The sequence below is a fragment of the Podarcis liolepis genome, assembly GCF_965112155.1.
Source record: "Podarcis liolepis genome assembly, chromosome: 3".
In the NCBI taxonomy this organism is placed as follows: domain Eukaryota; kingdom Metazoa; phylum Chordata; class Lepidosauria; order Squamata; family Lacertidae; genus Podarcis; species Podarcis liolepis.
The window spans coordinates 403,988-427,757 of record NC_139557.1 but is presented as its reverse complement, the minus strand read 5'-3'; the positions used below and the strand labels follow the sequence as shown (position 1 = coordinate 427,757).

The 23,770-nt window shown below is 43.2% G+C and overlaps 1 protein-coding gene across 2 annotated transcripts in view; it reads left to right on the top strand.

Annotated features, from left to right (window-relative positions):
- The window catches only part of COL4A1 (collagen type IV alpha 1 chain), a 141,782-nt gene that overhangs the window by 21,867 nt on the left and 96,145 nt on the right, over positions 1 to 23,770 (top strand). For both annotated transcript variants that reach the window (XM_083495039.1, XM_083495040.1), the window contains exons 9-19: positions 2,357 to 2,440; positions 5,409 to 5,471; positions 9,725 to 9,760; positions 12,119 to 12,160; positions 14,372 to 14,461; positions 16,123 to 16,158; positions 16,856 to 16,915; positions 18,061 to 18,105; positions 19,464 to 19,517; positions 19,637 to 19,678; positions 22,763 to 22,856. In XM_083495039.1, coding sequence (XP_083351165.1) covers positions 2,357 to 2,440; positions 5,409 to 5,471; positions 9,725 to 9,760; positions 12,119 to 12,160; positions 14,372 to 14,461; positions 16,123 to 16,158; positions 16,856 to 16,915; positions 18,061 to 18,105; positions 19,464 to 19,517; positions 19,637 to 19,678; positions 22,763 to 22,856 — 646 coding nt within the window. The remainder of the gene's footprint in view (positions 1 to 2,356; positions 2,441 to 5,408; positions 5,472 to 9,724; positions 9,761 to 12,118; positions 12,161 to 14,371; positions 14,462 to 16,122; positions 16,159 to 16,855; positions 16,916 to 18,060; positions 18,106 to 19,463; positions 19,518 to 19,636; positions 19,679 to 22,762; positions 22,857 to 23,770) is intronic.

Below are 23,770 nucleotides of genomic sequence, written 5' to 3'. Positions count from 1 at the left end.
ATTCTGATGTCTCACACCAGTGAAACCTCAGTGTCTGTCCAGGATAGCCAACGTGGTGCCCTCTAGGCTTAAGCTCCCATCAGCCATGTTCATTAGAAACACTGTCTGGGGCAGATGGGAACGAGTCCAACAACATATCTATGACACTATGATGGGTACATGGACATGAACAGCTGCATAAAGTGCTCCATGGCTCTGAAGGAGGAATTAAGCAGAGAGCTTTATGAGCATAAGCATGAAGTTGTATAAGTAAGATCCAAGACACCATGGCTGTCAACTTTTCCATTTTTTGCGAGGAATCCTATTCAGGATAAGGGAATTTCCCTTAAAAAATGGTAAACATTGACAGCTATGCAACACACACACAAGTTTTCTGAAGTAAAGCATGTGATGTTGGCATCTGTCTGTCTCAAGAGACAATGGAGTGCACCTATGGGGGTGAAGTCAAACTGCTGTATAGTGGTACCTCGGGTTACATACGCTTCAGGTTACATACGCTTCAGGTTACAGACTCCGCTAACCCAGAAATAGTGCTTCAGGTTAAGAACTTTGCTTCAGGATGAGAACAGAAATCGTGCTCCGGCGGTGCGGGGGCAGCAGGAGGCCCCATTAGCTAAAGTGATGCTTCAGGTTAAGAACAGTTTCAGGTTAAGTACAGACCTCCTGAACGAATTAAATACTTAACCCGAGGTACCAGTGGTACCAGTGGTTAGCGGAGTCTGTAAGCTGAACCATATGTAACCTGAAGCGTATATAACCCGAGGTACCACTGTATGAGTAGCCCCAAAGTGACCTCCCTGGGGAAGAAGCCTGGACAGGGTGCCTGGAGGTCCTGGGCTGCCCAGACAACAAGAACACCTCCTGGGCCTCACTGAGGTAATCCAACAGAAAGCAGAGCAATACATTTGGCACCAGCTTGGTTGCCAGAAGGAGGCATACAAGGTGCCATCCGCGGGCATAGCCAAGGGAGGGCAGCTGCCCCCCTAGAACAAGTAAACCAATAGAAATACTTAACTGACCAATCACGTTTGTTCTCCCCCCCCCCCCCAAAAAAAAATCCTGGCTAAGCCCATGGCACCATCCAACTGCCTTAGGGACTCCACTCCAGATTTGTGTAGGGTTTACTAATCCAAAGATATCCCGCAAGGCAGCAGAGGTTTAGGGCCAGAGTCTGTCTTCTCCTAGATGGACTCCCTTCCCTGGTGGATGAGCCCCATCTGCCCCTCACTTCCCTCTACAGCACATGCAGAAACCACCTTTTTGACCATTGGACCCACTATTGGTCTCTCCTTCTCAATCCACTGGAGCCTGTATTCGCATGCAGGGGAAGTCCCTAATTCAGTGGCGTAGCGTGGGTTGTCAGCACCCGGGGCAAGGCAAGTAATTTGCGCCCCCTAACTGAGAGAGAGTGAGTGAGCCAGGTAGGGGCAGAGAGCTGCGAGTGCGAGCGCGCCCCCCAGATGTTGCGCCCGGTGCGCCCGCCCCCCCTGCACCCCCCACGCTATGCCACTGCCCTAATTCACTAAGGGTTTGAGACCCATCAACTACCCTTACCTGGTTTAGCTGGCCAATCAAAGCCATTCCTGGGGTGTGGCTGCTGTCTCATACTGTCAGCTTCTAGGAGCCACAGGTGAGAGCTGAGTGCAGAATGGGAACCAAACGTGGACAAGGTACACCAGAAGGAACATGGTGTCTACTACACAGAGGTATTACCCCTCCCCTAACACCCCACATACCCCCAAAGCATTTAAAACATTTTGCAGTGTCTGTAGCAATTGGGGAACCTCCTCCTTCTCCACATAGCTGGCCAGTTTTGCATTCAGAGAATTTCAGCAGAGCATGGGCAGTTATCCAAAGTTAAGTAAATGTTTAGACCTACCAATTTTTTTAAAAACAAACATAGTTATGAGGCATAGATCACATTCTTTTTTGAAAGGAATTAAATAGATAGTGGTGATATAACATTTTTATACAAGTACAAATAATGAGTTAAAATGACTGTATGCTTTAGATTCCCATATAGTCCTTTTTGTGAGTCATGGAGAGAGACAGATATTCCCAGTTTTAACGACATCATGTGAGATCTTGGATGGCCCTTCCCAGAACCCAGTAAGCAAGGCAGACAGCTAGAGCATGTGAGCTCCTCCTCACCTTGCATGCATTCAAGTTGTGTTATGTCAGTTGATGGGCTGCCAAGCACACAAGGTGTGAATCATCTGTACAGTCCTGTATTATTTGATACAAAATTGAAGAGACATGACCTGTCATTTATTTACTAGCAAGTAAAGGAGGTGACCAGCACTTACAGTATCCATGCAGAGCTATAGAATCTCTTTTTCTAATTCATGTCATGTAGGGAGACCCAGGAGAAGTTATTGGACTGATACCTGACGGTGTGCTAAAAGGTGAAAAAGGCTTTCCTGGTCACCCTGGATTACCGGTAAGGCTCATTATAAACCCAATAAAATTTACCTTCATTCTGATGGCTGAGGTGGAGGGAGGGTTAAAAGGGAAGCCTATATTGCAGACGTTTGGAGAAGCAGTTTCAGTGCATATGTGTGCACACTGTGTAAAAAGCCACATGGAATCCCTTGTGGGCCGTGGCAGGGCTGCCCCATCCAGGAGGCAGACTCAACATCCACCAGGCAGCAGATCCTGATGCAGGTCTTTGTTCACCCTTTGTTCCTGGTGTCAGTCTTCACTCACCCCTTCTTCCCAGGCAGGAAGAGGGGCGATTTTGTTGGAGTTTCTGTGTTGGTCTTTGCCTGGGTCCCAGGGGAAGGGAAGTTGTGTCTTGGGACAGTTAGCACTGTGGGAGGTAGGAGGGCTGCTTCCCTCTGCAGGAGGTGATGGCTCGTCATTGCTTCCTTGAGGCTGTCTTAGTTTCTCCTTTAGAATATTTGCAGGGTCTGTGCTGTTCTCCCTTCTCCTGTATTCTGCATCTTTCCCCCCACCCCGCAGGAAAAGGTATTTTGTTGCAAAGCACCCAGATGCTGTGCTCATCTGCAGTTGTCCCGGGGGGGGGGGGGGACTTACTGAAGCATGCAGTGAGGGAGCCTTTCTCATGCTTATTGTGTTTTGCAATGGGTGTTTGGGGAGAAAGAGAAGGGTGCAGCTTCCACTTACTTAGAACTAGGGACCCATATTCCAAGGCAGAGCAGGCGTATATTAACCGGCAGAGCCAGTCAACCCATGAGGTCAAGTGAGTCAGCTGCTTCAGGCGGCAGGGTCCCCTGGGGCAGTAGATCCCACCCAATGTCTGTCTTTCTTCCCCGCCTTGTTCCTAATGTAGCTCTTGCCTCCCCACCCCCATTCACTGGTAGGGAGAGAGGTGCCATTTGGGGGTCTGCCTCAGGTACCAAAATGACTTGGGCTGGACCTGAGTCACTCTGTGTGTGCCAGATGAGCCTCCCTAACGAGAGAACATGTGGGATCCCACCAGTGCTTTTTTCTTTAAAAAAAATGGTTAGGGGTACTCTCACTTTCCTACTCGTATTGAAATACTGGCCCTCAATGAGGCCAAACTTAGATCCACAAAATGTTTAGGGTTGTGCATACTGCGTACTGGAGCCAGTGTGGTGTAGTGATTAAGAGCGGTAGTCTCGTAATCTGGGGAACCGGGTTCGCATCTCTGCTTCTCCACATGCAGCTGCTGGGTGACCTTGGGCCAGTCACACTTCTGTGAAGTCTCTTAGCCCCACTCACCTCACAGAGTGTTTGTTGTGGGGGAGGAAGGGAAAGGAGAATGTTAGCCGCTTTGAGACTTCATAAAGGAAGTGAAAGGCGGGATATCAAATCCAAACTACTACTACTACTCCTCTTCTTCTTCTTCTTCTTCTTCTTCTTCTTCTGCAGCATTCCCCCAGAAAAAAAGCACTGGATCCCACAATCGAGAAGGTCCTTCTCCTCCCCATTTCTCACCTCAGATGGCAGGGCAGCCTGATAGAAAACCTCCTGAGGCGACAGGCTTATGTTGGAGTAGGCAGTCGGTTAGTTACCTGGATCCAAGCTGTGTAGAGCAGGGCCCCTTTCTCATTTTCTTATGTATTCATAAGAAATTTATATTGATCCATGAAATATCTGTGAGCCATTGACATCAAAGTCTGCTCCTATCTCCAATGTGCAGTTCTGTCCTAGATTCAGTGTCTTAAAACATGGCGTGGGTGATCTGACCACACACCTCATGACATTGTTTTTGTCCTTAAAACAGCCATGCTGAGGGGTGGATGCCTGTAATTTATTGTTTGCAGCACTGTGAATTCTGTGTTTTAATTATTTAATTATTTTTCTGGTATTATTTTACACAGTGTTTTCATTTGTATATTTTGTTTCGTAAGCTCCGAAGGAAGGAAGGAGCAGAAATGTAATAAATGGGTTGACTCATTGAAATCAAGATTCAGAGTTGACCTATTGAAATCAATGGACTTGTGATATAGAATTAACTTATACCGTTGCTTCAGCTATAGGTGGCACTGTGTCCAACTAAGTCATGCTGCGGTTCTAGACTGTTCTTTTATACGAAAGCTCTTCCTTGGTTTAACAACCCTTTTGCCCTTGCTGCTTCCCTGAAATAACCTGGCAGGGCTAAAGCTAGTTCTGACTGATTTGAGTCCATTGATTTCAATGTGTTTGCTCCAAGTATAAATAACTTAGTTGGATACGACCCAATAAACTTAGATTGATGCCATGGTTCTGGTAGTGGCAGTCTTCTGCCAACTGCTTCCCTGATGGAAATTGTCCCTGATGCTTGTGCCAGCTGCAAACTGGAAAATGTAGCTACAATATAGACTTCTTCCCACCTCCTGTCCCCATAATTGGGGGTGGGGTGGGGTGTTAAGCCAGGGAAACAATGCTGGAGGAAAGGATAAATAAACCCTCATTGAGAACCACAGTCATACTCCAAATCACCTCAGCTGCTTTTCAATGCAAAAAAGTTGTTACCTCTGTAGTTTGCCCTGAATCGTACTAGGGTACAAGACAACAGAAGGGATGCAGGTGGCGCTGTGGGTTAAACCACAGAGCCTAGCACTTGCTGATCAGAAGGTTGGTGGTTCGAATCCCTGCGACGGGGTGAGCTCCCATTGCTCAGTTCCAGCTCCTGCCAACCTAGCAGTTTGAAAGCACATCAAAGTGCAAGTAGATAAATAGGTACCGCTCCGGCGGGAAGGTAAACGGTGTTTCCGTGCACTGCTCTGGTTCGTCAAAAGCAGCTTAGTCATGCTGGCCACATGACCCGAAGCTGTACGCTGGCTCCCTCGGCCAATAAAGCGAGATGAGCGCCGCAACCCCAGAGTCGGCCACGACTGGACCTAATGGTCAGGCGTCCCTTTACCCTTTACCTTTACAAGACAACAGAATGACAGATAAATGGGAAAGATACTGTGTTTAATGGTTTTTGTCATATACAGGGAACACCTGGTTCACCAGGTATTGCGGGCCCTGTTGGACCACCTGGACCTTCTGGAAAACCTGTAAGTGTCAGCTTATAGTTCTTTATTCGTAGATGCTTTGGGGAAACATAAGGCCACTGCCTTCATTCTTTGCTTCTGATACTTCCTCGAGAAGTGGCGCACTCTCCATCCTTGGAAATTTTTAAGCCATCTTCTATAGATTCCTGAGTTGAGATTCCTGCATTGGAGGGGCTGGACTAGATTACCCTTGGGATACGTTCCAACTCTATGATTCCATGTACTGCTGTTTATAACTCAAACATAATATATAACATGTATAACAGATATGCAAAAGTAGGAGAAAGGAAGAGAAAGGAGACAGCATGGCTAGAGGGTTAGAACTAAAAGTTGGTTAGCTCAAGAAAGGTATTGCAGAAGTGAAAAACACATGTTTACTTACTGTTCTGCAAAATAAAAAATATTTTTTCAATAGGAACACCAATTAAAAATGAGTCAGGGTAAGGTCTGTGCTTGAGTGGGAGACCACCATAGGTGTCTGTGCATGTCACCTTGAACCCCGTAAGGGAAGAAATGTGGGGTATAATAATAATAAAAAAATATTTTTGTACATCCTGCAGTTAGACATGTGATGTGAGAATCTGGAAGAAAGCTTGAAGGATTAGAAGATCCTGTGGAATTCCCTGCACCTAGTTTTGCACATTAATGTTTAGGAAAGATGAATTGATAATGAAACATGTGCAAAAGAAAGCAATCAGCATGCTTTTTTTGGAATGGATAAGCCCTAGAAGGAATGTAAAGATCTTGGCCATGTAGGATTGTTTTTTGGGGGGTAGGTGAAAAGTATAATGATGGCACAGTGGTACCTCGGGTTAAGTCCTTAATTCGTTCCCGAGGTCCGTACTTAACCTGAAACTGTTCTTAACCTGAAGCACCACTTTAGCTAATGGGGTCTCCTGCTGCCGCCGCGCTGCCACAGCAGGATTTCTGTTCTCATCCTGAAGCAAAGTTCTTAACCTGAAGCACTATTTCTGGATTAGCGGAGTCTGTAACCTGAAGCGTATGTAACCTGAAGCGTATGTAACCCAAGGTACCACTGTATTAGAATTGCTAACACAATATACCGGTATCTGAAAGAGCTACTTAACTGAATGCAAATTTGGAATGAGATCTGACATACTAAAGGCAGATGTCTACTTCCACAGCCAGGCTTCTCCTTCCTTTCTTACACCCAAAATAGAGGGAGGGGGATAAAAGATTATACAAATTTAGGAATTCTGCTGAGTGTTCCTGTCCTTTTAACATATCTCAGAACCATGGTTGTTCATTCCCAAGTAGAATCATTTCCCTTTTCTTCAGGGAGAAAGGTGGTATGTGACTTTGTAAATAGCCAATTTATTTCATTCAGTTAATTTTATTCTATTCAACTCCCAGAGAGGCTTAATTACCGTATTTTTTGCTCTATAAGACTCACTTTTTCCCTCATGAAAAGTAAGGGGAAATGTGTGGGCATCTTATGGAGCGAATGCAGGCTGCGCGGCTATCCCAGAAGCCAGAACAGCAAGAGGGATTGCTGCTTTCACTGCGCAGCGATCCCTCTTGCTGTTCTGGCTTCTGAGATTCAGAATATTTTTTTTCTTGTTTTCCTCCTCCAAAAACTAGGTGCGTCTTGTGGTCTGGTGCATCTTATAGAGCGTAAAATACGGTAATATCTTTTCTTGCCTCGGATCTGAGCTCTCCTCTTAGATTAGCCTTCAGCACAAGGTGGATTCCATCCCTGCTTTACCTCATTGTGGTCCCAGTCGCAGAACCTCACCCCGCTCTAATTCTGAGGTGAAGTGACAAACAAACATAGGTAGACAACGATCTGGAATTAAAATGGCCACAACTTTATTGATTATAGGTGTAGGTGGAACTTTGGCTCACCTCGCATTGGATGTATATCCATTCCAGCCTCCCAGCGGAACGCTGCAACCACTTCAGGGTCATGCCAAGAATTATGGCCTCCCCAAGATGTCAATCAACTGAGGTGGCTGTCCTAAGGCTGCCACTGGAAGCCCTATGACCCATCTGCCCCATGTTGGCTTCTGGATAGGGGCATCCTGGAAATACTGCTGATTCCATACTGGTTGATGCATCACTTCACCCGACACTCAAAGACTAGGATTCCAACTAATGCCTTACCCCACAAAGTTGTGATGTTTTGCTATGGGGGAGGCAAAAGCTCCAGACTGGCCAATTTGTCCACAAATCATCTACAAGTTCCTTCTCGGCTTTGAATATAGCAAGCAACCATTAGCAACCATAGTGTTAAGTTGCGGGTGAACATATCAGACGACACAGCGATTCTTCAAACAGCTCTTGTTTATTCACAGGCCAGAACTGAACTGAACTGAAGGGTTCAGCCAGCCTGCTTATATAGAGCTCCACTAGAACGCAACAGTAACCATTTTCTGTAAATATCCAATCACTGAACGTCACTTTCGATCCCTTATTTGCATATGTGGACCTGAGTGAAAACTATCTACAGTATCCCCCTGCTGGCCCAGGGTGAGAACTTCAGTACATAACACCTAGCAAAGTCAGGAAGTAGGAGAAAACAAATTGTTAAGCTGGGAAATGACCTAGGGAAGTGTTATGTATTGGGTTTAACACATTTTATGTTACAAGGCGCGTTCTAACCAATCGTATAAGCGTTGGTAGATGAACGTTCTAATGGCAAGTAAGCGCATGCACTTCCAACTGTCAATGGTCAGTTCATGCTGGGGCTTTTATTATTGTGTAGCCCTATGAGTTTGGTTTTTTTCCCCTACAAGTGAGCTGTTGTCACTGACAATGTTGAGTAAACGTAGTTGAGGAACTTATACTGCCTTGGACTTCTGACTTTTTCCAAACATTTAACAGGAAGAAAAGCAACGTTAATGCTGGATCTGAAAAGGAAAATAATATTAGCAATGTGATAAGGATTAAGCTGAGTTAAAAGCATCCTAAGGAGAAGGAGGGGCAGGAGGGTTTTTGCTTCTGGAGCCTACTGTGCTGCAAAGTTCCACAGCACAAATGGCCCTTTTATGGATTGTTGCTCTGGTGATAAGGGCACCGACTGGGCCATTTTAATGGGCATTTGGGTGGGAATCCATCCCTAGATCCCCAGGCCATGGGGAATTCCCCACAAGGATCAAGGGTGGCAAGGATCAAGGGTGGAGTCCAAGGGACCTCAAATATCAGCCCTGCAGTGAGTGGCCATCAGATGATAGTGTATTGCAAAGCACCTTGCACACAGGTAGCATAATACTAGTGAAAAAATACGTAATTGACAGGCAAGATTACAACTTTAAATATTAACTCTATCCACCCTGAATAAAATATTTTTATTTACTGTGTTTTTCAAGAAGTTTTCCTCACAGGGAAAACTTTGTGTACTTCAAGAGTCTGGGGGTTGGTTGCAGCCTGAGATAGTTGAATTTAAGTTCCATTGAAATCACTGGGACAAGTTAAGACTAAGTTGTTTAACTTCAAAGAAACCTAGGTTTAACTTACTTATCCATACATATTTCTATAGACTATTCAGGTGTGCAGTATATGCATATCCTGAACACATGGAGAGGGACCAGTGCCCTTTTGCATCTTGCACAGAATGTATGGAGACAGGGGCAGAACCCCCCTCTCCCCTGCCTCCATGTGTTAGGCATGCGTACTGAATGCCTGAACTGAGGCAAATATTTGTAGTGCAGTGTATTGAACATGCCAGTGATAGCACTTCCAGCTGATGCACCACAACTTCACCCAAAGGGTTCTACTTTACCTAAATCAATAATTAGAATGAGTGGCAATCAGAAGGATGTAAGACAGAATGCCTTTCAATTTGGCCTGACTACATACAGTATAGAGCTGCTCTTTTCTCCTTTGTTCAAGAGCTAGTTCTACACTCACTTTGTGATTTTTTTGAAGCAACCTGTGGGTACCATAAATATAAAAACTACTGTTATAGACATGGTGAGCCACCTCCTGAGTTTGATGGTTCAGCCAAAAGCCACTGGGAACAGGAAGTAGGGTGTAAATTCATCCTCTACTTAGAGAGAGCCGGTTCTTCTGTGGGCTTTGACTTAAGGATTAATCTAAGCAATGCGTTTCTAGTACAGAATTGACTTAGTCACTTCTGCTCCTTGAAAGCTGTTTTCAAGATAAAACAATTCAATGACTTAATTCACTGATAGAAACAGTATTAAATAAAGATTCCATTTATAAAATTATCCTTTGTTAAAGATTTGACAAGGCTGAAACAAGGAAATCAGTATTAATAAAACAATCTTTTTCAGGGTTCTCCAGGGCCCCCAGGCCCCCCAGGTGAGAAGGTAAGACCATTCACAGTCAATGGTGCTTTGGGGGAGTGGATTTCCTTCAGTAAGTGTGTGTGCATTTGTATGCTGATCTATATGTCCAGAGGGTGGGAGTAACAAATCATTGAGTTTCTCATTTCTTTGAGTTTCTAAAATAGCATTACTTGAACAACTGAAGTTTGCCTTTGTTTTCAAAGGCAGACATGTTTCTAAAAGTTTCTTAAAGTTTCTGCTTGAGTACTGTGTAGGAATGCAGTCAGATCTTGAGAATCAAAAATATAACAACCAAGTAGTCTTGGCATTTTAAAGGTTTATGAGAGGGAAATTTCAATTTTTTAAAAATGATATTTATTAAGGTTTCAAAGAAAAGATTACATAAATAAAAAGAAAAAAAGAAATAGAAAAGAAAAAAATACAAAATACAGAAAAAGATAAAAAACACTTTAAAAACACATCAATCTTTCCATGCCTTACATTTCATTTCCTTTCTTCCCTGACCTCCTCACACCTCCCTTTTTTGTATTCCAGTTCTGTTAGTTAATTCAGCAATTCCTTTCCCTCTTTGTTTTTGTCTTAATCCTTTAACTTAATATATTATAACTTTGGATTTTCACCTGTTAACAATCCATTTTTACATACACCTTTATAACATTGCTGCTAAAACCACTTAGCTTCATTCTGACATCATTCTAACATTCATTAATTTTGCAATGAGAGGGAAATTTCAAAAGCAAATTTGCTGATTGTAAAAATGCACATACTATGTATTGTCATGATGTATGGCTGGTGACTGTTCCCTGTGCACCAAAGAGCTCAGAGGAGGAGGCTGCTTCATCGCTGTACTTAAGGGAATAACTTCTATGGCCTTCTTCATGACCTTCCTGGCTGCATGACACAGCCATATCACCCTTCTCTGATTCAGAGGAGGCATCTACTGCTCTCCCCCTGTCTTACAGGGGCCAAAATCTGCAAAATAAGGCAAAGGGTTTGTAAATATCAGCCAGCTCCTCTCTGGAGGCAGGGCTTACAAGTCCAGTCTAATTATGTAAGGCTGCAGAGACAACAGCTGCATTCACATGAGAATTTATTCTGTTTTCATGACTTTCTCCTAACTGTTCATTTCTGCATTATATTTGAGCTTTCACAGGATGTAAGAGCCAGAACTGTAGTGGAAAATAGTGCGAGTTCAGTGGTCATTTCCATGTTATTCACTTCTAGAAATAATCACTTTACAAATAATATGGGAATAACTGCTGAATGTGTTGTATAGTGTTCATAATATGTTGAAGATGCACCTCTTACCCATGGCCTTAAATATGGCTATATATTTTTAGGACTCACTCTATTTTTAAATTGTAAAAACTGTGTTAACTCATTTTAACATTCCAATTATACCTTGCTGTAACCTGCCCTTGAGTTGAAGAATGGCTAAGAAATCTAATAAATAATAATAAAATCGAAAGCTTAGTAATAATGGCTGTTTTCTTGTGGTATCTTGTAGTATCAACTGCTGGTGTACGGTTGCCATGGTGACTGTAGTTAGCACAATGACACTGTGTCATAGCAATATGCATTGTTGCGAAGTGTGCAGTTTGCATGCAAGCCTGCAATTCTCACATGCAATCTGACACTCAGTTCTAGGTATAATTTGACAATGAGACCTGGAAAAGCTCTACACAGACACAGATGTAAACCAAAAGTGAATTTGTTGTGTAAAGTGGAAAATTAGCTTACTTACAAAGGAGGGTAGGGACGCGGGTGGTGCTGTGGGTTAAATCACTGAGCCATGGGCTTGCTGATCAGAAGGTCGGCAGTTTGAATCCCCGCGATGGGGTGAGCGCCCAATGTTCGGTCCCCTTCTGCCAACTTAGCAGTTCGAAAACATGAAATGCAAGTAGATAAATAGGTACCGCTCCGGCGGGAAGGTAAATGGCTTTTCCGAGCACTGCTCTGGTTTGCCAGAAGTGGCTTAGTCATGCTGGCCACATGACCCGGAAGCTGTACGCCGGCTCCCTCGGCCAGTAAAGCGAGATGAGCACCGCAACCCCAGAGTCGTCCATGACTGGACCTAACGGTCAAGGGTCCCTTTACTAAGGAGCGTAGGACTTGAACCAATGGCTTCAAGTTAGAAGAAAGGAGATTCTGACTAAGCATCAGGAAAAACCTTTTGACAGTAAGAGCTGTTTGACAATGGAGCAATCTCCCTTGGCAGGTTGTAGACTCTGTTGCCATCTGAGGTCTTTGATTCAAATCCCATCTCCTGCACTGGGTCTTTGCATTCTAGTGTGTTTACATGTATGTGAGGGAGCACTTTTATATAGTTGCTTTGATTAACTTATTTTGTTATAAAATGCCTCTTCCTTGTGTCCTCAGGGTCATATGGGTTTAAGCTTCGAAGGACCAAAGGGTGATAAGGTAAGTTTGTTCTTTTGAAAGTCATAAGCAAATATTCTATGTACCTCTATAATCCTTTGCTACAGTATGTTAGGATGCCCACTTGAATAAAAGCATCTTTTAAAGTGGATGTGCATTCGTGCACAGTGCTTTTTTTCTGGGGGAACTCAGGGGTACACATACCCCTAAACATTTTGTGAATCTAAGTTTGGCCTCATTGAGGGGCAGTATTTCAATATGAGTAGGGAAATGAGAGTACTGCTAAACATTTTTTAGAGAAAAAAGCACCCACACAAAGCTGTATTTATGGGGTAAGCTCAGTGATTTCCCATTGCCTGTGTTGGTCATTGGATTAGGCTGTGGCTCCACCTAGTGGATGAGGCAGGGTAAGGCTTGGCTCCCCACTCCGCTTCAAGAGTAGGCTGGGCTCCCAAACCAGTTTGTTCCTGCCTTCTGACAAACCATTCATGTTGCTTGTGGCCTCTTGTATACATTTCATCTTCAGGCTTGTTATTCACAAATCCCCAACAGCATCTCATGTACATATGAAAGAGCCTCTTTAAGATTTCTAGGGCAGCGGCTGTCATGGCAGATGCCACATTGGATGCCTCCCAGTTTGTGGCATTATTAATGGTAATGGGCATTGTCGCCTGCAGAACACTGGCTGAAACCCTGGGAGGCGGACACAGCATTTTCCACAGTGGTCTTTGTGGGCAATAGGAGGTTTTGAAAGATGTTATTATCAAGTCCAAGGGGAAAGTGAAGGTCCTGGTCACTGAGCAAGAGGAAATGTGCTACTCAGAATGGTATGCAATCCTACTGACCACCAAGAAGATACCAAAAACTACAAGTCCAAACAGGGTGGTTTACAATATAAAAGACAAAAATAATAACAATAAAAAACAATACTCCCTCTCGCAGTTTTTTCCTGGCACCTTTGTTACATATCTTTAGCCTTCCTGAGGAAAGCATTCTGCAAACAGGGAGCCACTGCAGAAAAGACCCATTCTCATGTTGTTGCTCACTCCACCGCTGTGCCAAAGCCCATAAATGGCTGCACCCAGTGGCAGCACTGGATCACAGCACTGGGGGAGGACTTCTCTAAACTACAATGCCAAAAGCATCTTTCAGAGGCTACTGGGAGTCCTCCCAAGAAAGCTAGGGCACTTGCCCATGGAGAGCTGGTGAATAGAATTGTGGATAATTGTATGTCATTATATTTTGGAAATACTTAGAAATACTTAGAGAAATTCTTTTAAAAAGGTAACCTGCAGTAATAACCAGTGGGGTGGAGTTGCAGGTGTGAGCACTAGGTTGGCTCCAGGAGTGGCTCCACACAACCCTCATGTGCTGTTTGGGTAAGCTGCAGTGACAACCCCCCAACCCCTGTTCACCTGGCCGCTGCTGGTAAGCAGGTAGATAAAATGCAATGAGTTTATATTTTGTTGTTTTTCACAGCATCACATCTGTGTGCATCACCTTGATAGGAGCATCAGACCCAACCAAGCAGCCATGTAGCACAAACTAATCTCTTTGTGCTTGGCCTCCTCTTCCAGATGAACAGTGTGTGGTTTCAAATGCTTGGAATCACTCTAAGACATACATTTACTTGTTTTCAACCTAGTAATTCAGAAACCCCTCCCCTCCCAATATTATCTCGTTGACTAGTAGGAATATTTAAGAAATACTTCCCTGAAAATCAATCCCTAGATTTGGGGATTTAGCATTACCAGAACTGTGCTGAACAGATATTGTTGGAATCTATGGTTTGTCCAGATTTTTATTTTGAGAATGTAAAAGTGTCGATCCTTTTTTTTTTTTTTTACTTGGGGGAGGGGGAATCACAAGCCAGTATTAAATGGAGTTTCTTTTATTTAGTGTGCTTTTTCAGGGGAACTGGTAGGCTTCTATAGAAAGGCAAGGAAAAATAATAGAAGGTTTTTCTTTCTAAGAACCGATGCTATTTATCTCTCATTTTTGAAGGACTCGTTATCACTAAGAACAAATTTCTTTTGGATCATTTATGTTGTATTATCTCCTGAAATGATAGGATTGAATAAACTGAATTTTACCTTTGAATTTTTAGTACCTTCAAATTTGTTTGATAATAATGAACTTTAAAACAAAACAATTTTTTTGAAGAGAATCAAAGTCTTAATACTTAGAAAATTGTTTTATAAGTATTCCTCTTGTAGCTAATTTTATTTTAATCCTTCTTGCATGCAACTCTAGGGTGAACGGGGTGCCATGGGCCCTCCAGGTCCCCAGGGAACTGTTCCTCAACAGCAAGAGAAAGGAACCGTAGTAATACGTGGAGAGACTGTGAGTGTGTGCATTTTGTTTTTCTGATATCAGTGGCATTGGGCTGCATTCACAAACTTTTACTCAGAGTAGACATGCTGAATTTAATGGCCATGACTCACAGGTCAGTTTATTTCAGTGGGTCTACTCTGATTAAAAGGAAGTCAAATACAATCATTAATTTCCAAAAGCTATCAGTTGTGATAGGGATTACTGAGGGAAGAGAAGTATAAATTGACAGTCAGAAGTCCATCAATTTTCTCCTTTTCCTTTTTTTGTGTGTAAGTAAATTATTCTCTCTGGAATATTTGTTCATTCTTTGACCCACTCCCACCACTCATTTGCCATGCCCTCCGTGAGTGCACAAAAGACCAAACTAGATGTGACAGCATGAAAATAGCTCAATGAGATGTAGGTTAGAAGCTCCATAGACCAACCAAATTTATTCCAGTGGGAGATCCCCCTTAGGCCTGTCCATATGCCACTGAAACATACACATAATAGTAGCCTTTTGGAAGAGAGATCTAAGCCTGTGTCTGTCGGAAGCCTGAGCAGACCCCTCTGGGGAGCAGGAGAGCCCTAAAGCTCAGAAACCTACAGCCTAGAACATGGATAGGCAAATTAAGGCCTGGGGGCTGGATCCGGCCCAATCGCCTTCTAAATATGGCCCGCAGACGGTCCGGGAATCAGCATGTTTTTACATGAGTACAATGTGTCCTTTTATTTTAAATGCAGCTCTGGGTTATTTGTGGGGCATAGGAATTTGTTCATTTACTCCCCCCCCCCCAAAAGTCCGGCCCACCACAAGGTCTGAGGGACAGTGGACCGGCCCCTGCTGAAAAAGGTTGCTGACCCCTGACCTAGAAGAAGCCAACAAACTGCAGAGGAGGGGCCTTGCCCTTTTAACTGCCTAGATGCAGAACCAAACCTAGGTCACTCTCCAAGGTGCTGATCCGGGCTTTGTTAGCCTTTGTCTGCCTGGAACCCTGAGGTGCCTCATCTCCCTCTTGCTTGGAGCATCACCTCTCTGCAGCAGTGTGCACCCCCATGAATCAGGACATAGGTCTGCCACTGGATGGGCAATTCTGCATTTCAGTAGATTCAGGGCACTGTTTTAAGGCAGGAATTGGAAACCTCCAGCACATGGGCCAAATTGGTATGGTAGAGATGTGGCTGCAAGTGCACAATGGGAGCCTTAAACTGCATTCCTAATTGGACATTGACTAGGGAAAGCAGGCTTCAGATCCACTACCTGTCAGCTGATAGCTTTTTGCAAGCTCTGTGTGGTGCTCTGAAGTCTCAACTTTGGTGCATCAAAGCACTCAGTCACCTGACTTCATGGTGGCACCAGGTGATTGACAGGTAGTATGTCCCACCCACCTGTCAAATTTTGCCCAATAAAGATCTGGCGCACAGAGCCCATAAGGTTCCTCACTTCTGATTCAAGGGGGCTGAAGGTTCTCTGATCACAATCAACCTGTAAACCTGTTTTCTTTTCAGCAGTTTCTTATAAGCAGATTATATCAGAGAATCTGAAACTTTTCAAAAACAAAACATTACGCAAGACAGTAACCCTAACATTTTCAAGGTTTGGAGAGTCTTGAAAAATTACTGTGTTTTAAATGGGAGGGTTTAGCTGATGCCTCATTATATTAATCTACTTTGTTTTGTCATTCCATTAGGGTGCTCCTGGTGAAAAGGGTGACCCTGGCTCTCCAGTAAGTATAAAACTGATCTGTATTTTGGGGATCCTGAATTCATTTTACTGACTTACTGAGCAATGCTATAGCAATCCTCGGCTGCTGTGTCCTATACATGCTCACCCCAGGAGGGGGGGAGAGACCACAACACTCAAAAATTCCAAAATGCTGCATAAACAGCAGCCAGACATGAGCACACCACAAATGCTCAGAAATTTCCAGCAGTCAGGGGTTGTAATGATCCCCCCTCCAAATCATGGAGGGAGCCAATGAACTCATGGTAACAAGCTCAGCCCTCCTCCCTTCAACCCAGCTTGCCCAGTGCTAGTGCAGCGCCCCCAGTTAATGACCTCCTCTAGCACAAGCAGGAGTGGCCCCACTCCTGAGAGTCCCCCGACATCCCTACATGCAGGACTTTGAGTCTCTTTCCACCTCTCACAACCACAGGAAGGAAGGAGAGGGCATCCAACACAGCACTCACATAGCCCCTTTGGCAGAATGCCTACAGAAGCCCTCCTCAGAACAAGGATTGGAGACTGAACTGGTGAAGAAAACCTATGCCAATGAGCAAAAGAAAGGGTTAAGAGGACACACAAGAAATGGAACCATGGGCACACAGTGACATTGGCAATGCCCAGTGGCCCTACGTTTGTAACTTGTGGTATCACTGCAGACTTCAATAACATACACTAATGGCATTTTTTTTTAAAAAAAGGGATCACCAGGATTAAGTGAGAAAGGGCAGAAAGGTGAACCTGGAAAACCTGGTCCACGGGTATGTATGCTTAGTATTTATTAATCAATTTGCTTTTGCTTCTCCAGCCATTTAGTGATTTCTGTTAAACATATTAGTAATCTCAACAAGATGTAAATCTGAAAGAAAGATTTGTACTACAGGGAATTTTGTGGGTCGGCTTTGTTTCTGATTGAAATAGTGTGTTGTCTTTTCTTAAGGGAGGAATGATTTCAATGCAGGAAGAATTTGATTAATTTTGACATATGAATCAATCAAGTAAAGATGATAGAACTTGCTTAATTTTTTAAAAATGTGAATTTTACTAGAAGACTTTGAACTAATAGGTTATTTTATTTTGAGCTTAAAAGTTACATTTTGTCACTCAACAGTTCTATCCAATTCTACAATACCAATGACTTCCCACTCACCCACCATCAATGTTTATAATCAAGAATACAGACAATTGCATTTTATAATTCCACCCTATCCAGTTTCATCTTCTTTAACAGGTTTCTTAATATGTTCTGCTATTTCTCCCCTTAATCTTCAAACCCTGCTATGGACTTCACATATGGAAAATAACTTTTTAAATGGGCCAGAAAAGGGTTTCCAGTCCTCCTTAAATGATTCTAGATTTGTATCTCTTATCAGTTCTGTGTATCCCAAGGTTTTCATCAACCATTCTTCCCTTGAGGGTGTTCTCACATCCTTCTGCTTCCATGCAGAGAGATTCCTTGCCACTGTGGTTACATACAGCTCTACATTTGAAGCTTTTTTGGGGATTTCACTGTCCTATATCTCCAACAGGAGGATGCACCTTTCTTCCTCCTTTCCTCCTCCCACTTGCCACCATGGCCAAGGCAGCAGCTTCAGCCAGCAACATGGTGAAAAGTAAAGGGATAGGATTGGAGGATTGTGGGTGGGATGGGAAGGAGTGGGTGATACTTGAGACTTGCATGGCTGCATGGAAGATAGCTGGAAGCAACCCTAGTGTCAGTGGTGAGGAATGATTCCCAAGCATTCATTTTCTCCAGGTTTTTCCTATGAGACTCTGAGAAAGCTTGGGAAAACTACGGTAAATGCTTTCTAAGACAAGCTAGGGAAGGAAACATGCCATTTACTCTGCAGTTTCAACATTAAAAAAAATAGTTGTAGGGATTTATATGAAACTATTTACATTTCAGGGAAGACCTGGAAAGGACGGAGAAAATGGAGAGAAGGGAAGAACTGTATGTATTTTCAATTTTCTTCAATATTGCTTTTACATACTTCTAAAAGCTTTTATCTCTGGAATTTAATTATTACAATTCTATACAACCCTTCATCAGATGAACACTGCATAGTTTACAATATAAAAACACAAAAATACATATCATAACAACAAACAAAAACAAGAACCCTGCACCACACAGTTTAAAAGGCCATGGACCAAACACGGAGGAGAGCTCAACATCAAGCCTACTAAGTAGCAATGGTGACAGCAAAGAGGACCTTTGTTGCCCCTTTACTGCATTTGCAGAAAACATTTGCAGGAGACGCCTTCAGGTGGCTTGGAGTCTGCTAAAGACTCTAATATCTCCTGTAATGATTTTGCAAAGTATTTTTTGCAGATATAATTGTTCAAATTCAGAAGGAAGCAGACTCTACCATGACAGCAGTGCTGGGTCGGGAGAGTACTGGTGCGCTCTCTGGTCAAGCTGTATCAGTTTCAGCCTGTTATTTCTGAGGATGTCTACAGGCTGCTTGGATGACTGAAACTGACCACCTGTCTCCTTGATACTTGACCATCCTGGCTCATAAAAGTGAGCAAGGCAGGGATGGGCAATGGGCTCCATGGGATAGCAAATGCTTCCCTCTATGAGGAAGTCTTCCGGAACCCCTTAAAGAAGTGGTTATTAAACTACTTTTTTTTTAAAAAAAAAAAACTTGGACCAAGCCACTAAGGCCAATTATTGCCCAGTCTCAAATCTTCCATTCCTGGACAAGGTGACTGAGCGGGTGGTCGCTGAACAACTTCAGGCATATCTGGAGGATGCGAACCATTTTGATCTCTTTCATTCGGGACTGAAACTGCCCTGGTCCTGCTGGTCAGTGGTCTCCAGTGGACTAGGGACAGAGGTGAAAGCTGTTTCCTGGTTCTGCTGGATCTCTCAGCAGTTTTCATACCATTGACCATGGAATCCTTTTGAACCATCTATGAGGGTTGGGAACTGGGGACACTTGTTATGCACCAGTTCCACTCCTTCCTCCTGGGCCGTGTCCAGAAAGTGGTGTTGGGGGCTCTCACTTGTGGGGTACCTCAGGGCTCTGTCCTCTCTCCCATGCTTTTCAACATTTTTTGAAGCTGCTGGCAGAGATCATCAGGGGTTTGGGCTGGGTGTTCACCAGTATGTGGATGGTACCCAGCTCTACCTCTTGTTTAAATCGCCACCAGTGGAGGTGGTGAATGTCCTGTGTGAGTGTCTGGAGGTGGTTGGAGGATGGATGACAGTTAATGGATTGAGGTTAAAATAATCCTAAGGAGCTTGTCTTGATTTACAAATACCACAGTTAATGAAAACTATTATTATTATTATTATACGTGTAGGGAGAAACTGGTCCCCCGGGATTTCCAGGACTGCCCGGAATAAGTGGTCCTAAAGTAAGTAGATCCATTTGAAAATGTACTGGCATGTACTTTAGCTTTCATTCGCAATATTGCAATTAATAATAATGTTTCCTTTAGTCAGCTTTAGAATTTAACTTTTTTATTTTTTTCAGGGAGATAAGGGTGCAGCAGGTCCTTCAGGACCTCCAGGAATAGTAAGTATTAAACTATGTGCTTAAATGAATGTCTCTTTTAACTATAATAAATGGAACATAGGAAACTGTCATAGGCTAGGTCAGACTATTTGTCCATGTAGCCCAGAGCTGCCTACTCTGACTTGCAGCAGCTGGCAAATATCATTTCCAACAGCTGCTCTGATCATTCCAACTGGAGACACCAAGGGATTGAAGCTGGGGTGTCATGCATATGAAGGTAGTGTGATCCATCACTAGGTTGTAGCTTTTCCAATGGTTTCTTAATTTAATGCTTAGAAAGGGACTATGCAAAAATATTGATTCATCTGTGATGCTTTCTTTTTTCATGTGATCAGAATTTGATATTTCCTTATATGTAACAAATTTGTGTTTGAATTGCACAGAGACAGTTTTTCTTACTTTTCAGTAGTACGGTGCATCCACTTCAGAAGAATCATAGAATCACAGAATTGTAGAGTTGGAAGGGACCAAAGGGTCATCTAGTCCAACCCCCTGCAATGCAGGAATCTAAACTAAAGCATCCATGACTGATGACTGATCCATCCAACCTCTGCTTAAAAACCTCCAAGGTGCACAAATTCCAGAGAGAAACCATTCCACTGTCAAACAGCTCTTACCATCAGAAAGTTTTCCCTGACATTTAGTTGGAATCTCCTTTCTTGTAACTTGAAGCCATTGGTTTGAGTCCTACCCTACAGAACAGGAGAAAACAAGCTGGCTACATCTTTCATGAGACAGCCCTTGTGATACCTGAAGATGCCTATCCTATCTCGTCTCAGTCTCCTCTATTCCAGGCTAAACATACCCAACTCCTTCAACCATTCCTCATAAGGCTTGGTTTCCAGAACCTTGATCATCTTGGTTGCCCTCCTCTGCACACCTTCCAGCTTGTCAACATCCTCCTTACATTTTGGAGCCCAGAATTGGACACTGTATTTCAGGTGTGGTCTGACCAAGGCAGAATGGAGTGGTACTATTGCTTCCCTTGATCCGGACACTAGGCTTCTGTTGATGCAACCTACAATAGCATTAGTCTTTTTTTGCTACTGCACCACACTGTTGACTCAAGTTCAGCTGCTTGTTCACTAAGACCTCTAGATCCTTTTCAGTTGAACTGCTAGTTGTCCCCCATCCTATATTTGTGCACGTGGTTCTTCTTGGCTAAGTGCAGAACTTTCTATGAAATAAATGTACACATTGCTTGTGTGGGGGGTGTTGGAAAATCCAACCTGCACACAAACTTCTGTCTCTGCTTCACTTGTAGCTTAAGAAAACACATACAAAAAATCATGAGTTCTTCCAACACCACATACTCTTGCATTTGTATCACACATTCCTTTCCTTCAAATGTGACCTGACTATAACTAGTAGACAAAAGATTGCAACTGGTAAATGGGCAAACTGGCCTGGAGGGCACCACTTTAGATCCACAAAGGGGAGTTAAATGAGACTAGTTCACATTTTTCAGATGTGGATGCCAGTAATGAAATAATAGTGGCTTGCCTTGTGAGTTCATGGCTCAGGTGGACAAAGGTACTTCCCAATTCCATGGCAAAGGTACTTCCCAATTCCAAGTGTTAAGTATTATCCCACTCTACATTACAGAATCTGATTGTGTGGCCTAGTCTTGGCAACTGTGCTCTGTTGTTGGATCGTTAGTTGGTATAATGTGATAAGTTTATAGAGTTAATCTTACTGGTACTTTTTGGGAGGCTTTGAAAAACCTCAAAGACCTTTGGTGAGGTTTAGCAGTTCTGTGAGCCTGTATAACGTGAGTTTTTTATTGATATGTTTTTATTTTATGTAAATCACCTTGGAAAGAATATTCTTCTTGAAAGGTGGCAGAGCCATTAATAAAATAGATAAAATAAATTCATTATAAGTTCTTTTATATCCTTTTCATCAGGCCTCATCCCTCTGGCCTTCCTCACATATCTGTGTTGGGGTTAATTCATAGAATTACAGAATCTTAGAGTTGGAAGGGATCCCAAGGGTCACCCAGTCCAACCCCCTGCAATGCAGGAATCTCGGCTAAAGCATCCATGAGAGATGGCCATCCAGCTTCTGCTTAAAAATCTCCAGGGAAAGAGAGTCCACCCCCTCTCGTGGGAGTCTCTTCCACTGCTGAACAGCTCTTACTGTCAGAAAGTTTTTCCAAATGTTTAGTCGGAATCTCTTTCCTTCAACTTGAAGCCATTGATTCGAGTCCTACCCTCCAGAGCTGGAAAAAAGCAAGCATGTTCCCTCCTCCATGTGACAAGCCCTTCAGATATTTGAAGATGGCTATCATATCTCCTCTCAGTCTCCTCTTTTCCAGGCTTGGTTTCCAGACCCTTGATCATCTTGGTTGCCCTCCTCTGCGCACTTTCCATCTTGTCAACATCCACCTTAAATTGTGGTGCCCAAGATTGCACACAATATTCCAAGTGTGGTCTGACTAAGGCAGAATAGAATGGGACTATGACTTCTCTTGATTTGGGCACTATACTTCTGTTGATGCAGCCTAGAATAGCATTAGCTTTTTTGCTGCTGCACCACACTGTTGAGTCATGCTAAGCTTGCGGTCCATCAAGATCCCTAGATCCTTTTCACCAATACTGTTAGTAAGCCAGGTGTCCCCCACCCTGTATTTGTTCGTCTTGTTCTTCCTGCCAAAATGCAGGACCTTACATTTGTCCCTATTGAAATTCATTTTGTTAGCTTGCGCCCAGTTCTCCAGTCTTTATTTAAAGTAAAGTTGCTTTACTTAAAGCACCTGGGTGGTGAGGTCTCTGTAGTATGTGGCACCACAGCTTACCTTGGAGCCAAAACCCCTCATCCCCTCTCACTCTTACAAGGACTATTTTTAGCCGCTTTAATTAGATAAATGTATAGAACCGAAGGGGTTTGAGATTGTGCTAAAAACAAACCCTTGCAAGCCTAAACTTGATGATTATGCACAGAGTAGAAGTCAGAGTAGAAGATTTTAGCAAGCCACTTGTGTACAGGATTGAACCCGATAGTTCTTATCTGTTAGAAGGCTGAAAGCATTTGGTGTTTTTTTTTTTTATTAATCTACATCATACTATTTCCCCTGTTATTCAGGTTATAGGGATTGGAGATCAAGAAGTAATAGGTGAGAGAGGCGACTCAGGTCCCCCAGGAATTCCTGGACAAAAAGGTGAACCAGGTCAAAAAGGTAAATATTGCTAATTGTTAATTATTTCATTATATTAACTTGGTCAAGAAATTAATTCAATTTAGTTTAAAAAATGATTTAATTGACTTCCTGCTGAGATTGTAGCTGATTCTTTCTTTCTCTAAATTCAGTGCATTCATTCAATAGACTTAATCCTCCTCCTTCAATCAGTGGAGCTAAAGAATATACATTCTGCTATTGTTTCAACTAACTCCACGGCTGTGGTGCTAGAGCTTTTTAAGATACTTATAGAAAAGCTGAAAACACAATTATCATCTGCGATACAGAATACAACCACAAAGAGGGCGAGGGATCTAGCAAGCTGGTTTGATGCAGAGTGCAGACAAACAAGGAAGCATTTGAGAACAATTTATCGCAAATATAGGAATACTGTGGCACCCCCTTTATTTACCACATATATCTCCATTAGACGGAACTACAAACAACTATTAAAGAAGAAAAAACAAAAAGCCGAGTGAATTGCATGGCAAAGCCTGGTCAAGGCTTCACACGAGAAAGACCCAACTTGCTTTTGGCATACCATATCTGGCCTACCGGACCAGGAGTGTAACGGACTCATTTGTACCGTTGAACCCCGAGAGTGGATCCGATACTTTCAATCATTGTTTTATGATAAGGAAGCTCAGCTTAACAAGCCAAGCGTTCAACCAGAGGTTTCACCTCACTGGTCATTTGTAACCACAGAGGAGGTAGAGAATTTGATCGCACAGCTAAAGAACAACAAGGCCCCTGGCATAGATTATATTCCCACAGAACTTCTGAAGACCAACACTGGTGGTGGGCCCCCCTGCTGGCGACAATATTCTCCCACATTGATTCAACAGGCCTATTTCCCGAAGGGTGGGCCAAGGCGATAATCATCCCAATTTATAAAAAGAGCCCCACATCGGACC